At 44.4% G+C, this 2,114-nt stretch overlaps 1 protein-coding gene across 1 annotated transcript; it reads left to right on the plus strand.

Moving 5' to 3' along the window:
• Window positions 1-694: 694 nt before the first annotated feature.
• SARC_14785 (hypothetical protein) lies at window positions 695-860 on the plus strand (the record flags this gene model as incomplete). Its single annotated transcript, XM_014291082.1, has 1 exon — window positions 695-860. A coding segment is annotated over one exon (166 nt), but the record flags the coding sequence as incomplete, so codon positions are not given.
• Between the last annotated feature and the right edge of the window lie 1,254 nt (window positions 861-2,114).

Genomic DNA, 2,114 nt, shown 5'->3' on the forward strand with positions numbered 1-2,114 from the left:
AGGGTCAAGGATACCCAAGAAACACGTACCAACAAATATGTGGAACCCCCTTACTAGAAGGTTGATTATAGACACCATACCCCAGGAGCATAGGCAACCCGTAGATATGATTGTGGACGGGGGCATGGGGGAGGGTCACCACCCTCCCCCCCCCTAGTCTAAAGGTTGATCCCTCCACACCCTAGTGGATGACAAGAGTGAGGAGGGTAAGTTATCTATTTGGGGTAGTGAGTTGGGATTACCTTCTGCCTCCCTATCAACCAATTTATTATTCCAAGGAAATATAATGTATTTACTAGGACTTAAGATTTAGCTAAATAATATGTTCTTAACTTAGACCCACCTGATAGCTATCATCCAGCTATGGGACCTACCCCTAAGATAGGGTGGTTTCCTTCCTCTAGGAGGCTGTCCCTATTTCTTAGTCTTAGCCTACACCCTCCTTCCCTTATGGAACCATCTTCGATTGGTGGGTAAAATACGAAGTTATGAGTTATATGAGTTGTGTGAGACAGAGTATCGTAAAATAATTAAGGTCACCAATTAGATCTCCCTGGGTATCCTGTAGAGATCGTGTAAGGAGTAGAGTTGATTTATAGAGAGGGTAGATGGTACCCAAGACTATTCTATAAAAAAAGAGATGTGGTAGGGGGTATAGATGAACCCGGGGTTATCAGCCTCCACCATGCTACAGGGGTGTCTCGGAGAGATTAGTGCCTCAATTGCGATCGGTAGAAAGCGATCTAGATCTCTGGGGATGGCAGGCCCAAGGGACCGTACATCCCCCTACGGGGGATCCCTACGGGAATATGATTGCCCCAGGTATCCGGGGTATCATTGTGGAGGGTCTCCCCTGGTGACCCTCCTACACGCCTCCCCTCCCCTCCTCCGGTAGTGATAGTAAATTATTTCACAGATGTAAGATGATATTTTGGATTAGTAAGTTGATTTTAGTCATATTCCCGTAAGGATATGATCCCCGGGGTCCTCCACTCTTGAAAAGAGTGGGGATCCCCCCGAAGGGGGGATGTACGGTTCCTTGGGGACCTACCATCCAAAAGCAGGGATGTAAGATCCCTCCTTCCTGAAGGCGGGAGCCCTGCCTCTACCATGCCCTCTCAGAGAGGGGTAATGGATAATCTATTATTTGCTGTAATCCAATCTCGATGGTCCATTTGGTTAGGTCACTCTCATTTATAGATTTGTGTTTTGTTACACTAGGGATTCCATCACTTTGAGTATGCTACAACTCTTCTATGACTGATTGTAAGATATCCTTGGTCTGAAGGTCATTTTTAGCATAACCCAGCAAAGTCTTTAACATGTACTAATACTACTTCCTCTTGTTTTGTGCAACTTCATAATTCGTATTAGTAGGTTGTCCTCTTGTTTTTCCAATCCTACCATCAATATCATCTTCACTGCTGTTCTCGTCGTCGTCGTCCATACTGTTATTGGATCGAAATCCAAGTCAGCTTCTGTCAAATCAGAAAGTATGAGACTTCCCCATTATTATCAGTGGTAGTAGGTGTAAAAAGGTCTGGAGGAAAGCTATTCACTCCGTTACTTCCTATATTCTTGACCATATGATCATGTATCAAGCGTTCTTCCTCTTGGGTGGACAACAGGGGTGAAATTGAGAATGAGCCTCGCAGTATTTACAGAAGGAAGGCGGGAATTTCGTTTCTTTGAAAGTATATAAGATTCAACACCTTTTTTTATGAGTAGAACATTAATGAAATTGAATACAATTGCATGGCTGCATTCTGGGTTGTTCCAAATCTGTTATTCTCCTTCAATGCTATCCGAAAGCAGGGATGTAGCAAAAGAGCCATCCTTTCTGATGGCTGTACCATTGCCCCAAAGGGGTACCGAAGGTGTAGGAGGGTCCCACCCTCCACCATACCATCCACCGTAGGGGTCCCTCACTCTAGTCTTGAAAAGAGTGGGCATGCCCTCTCTCCCCGAGAAGGGTAATGCTATTCCGTGGTCACCAACAATAACAAACAAAGTTGATTCTAATAATCCACGATTTTTAAATTCACTGAGAACATCTTTAACATATTCGTCCTCATATGCTTTTGTGGATGTGTCTATTTGGTACACCCAAATCC

This window comes from Sphaeroforma arctica (genome assembly GCF_001186125.1).
Source record: "Sphaeroforma arctica JP610 unplaced genomic scaffold supercont1.5104, whole genome shotgun sequence".
NCBI classification, from domain to species: Eukaryota; class Ichthyosporea; order Ichthyophonida; genus Sphaeroforma; species Sphaeroforma arctica.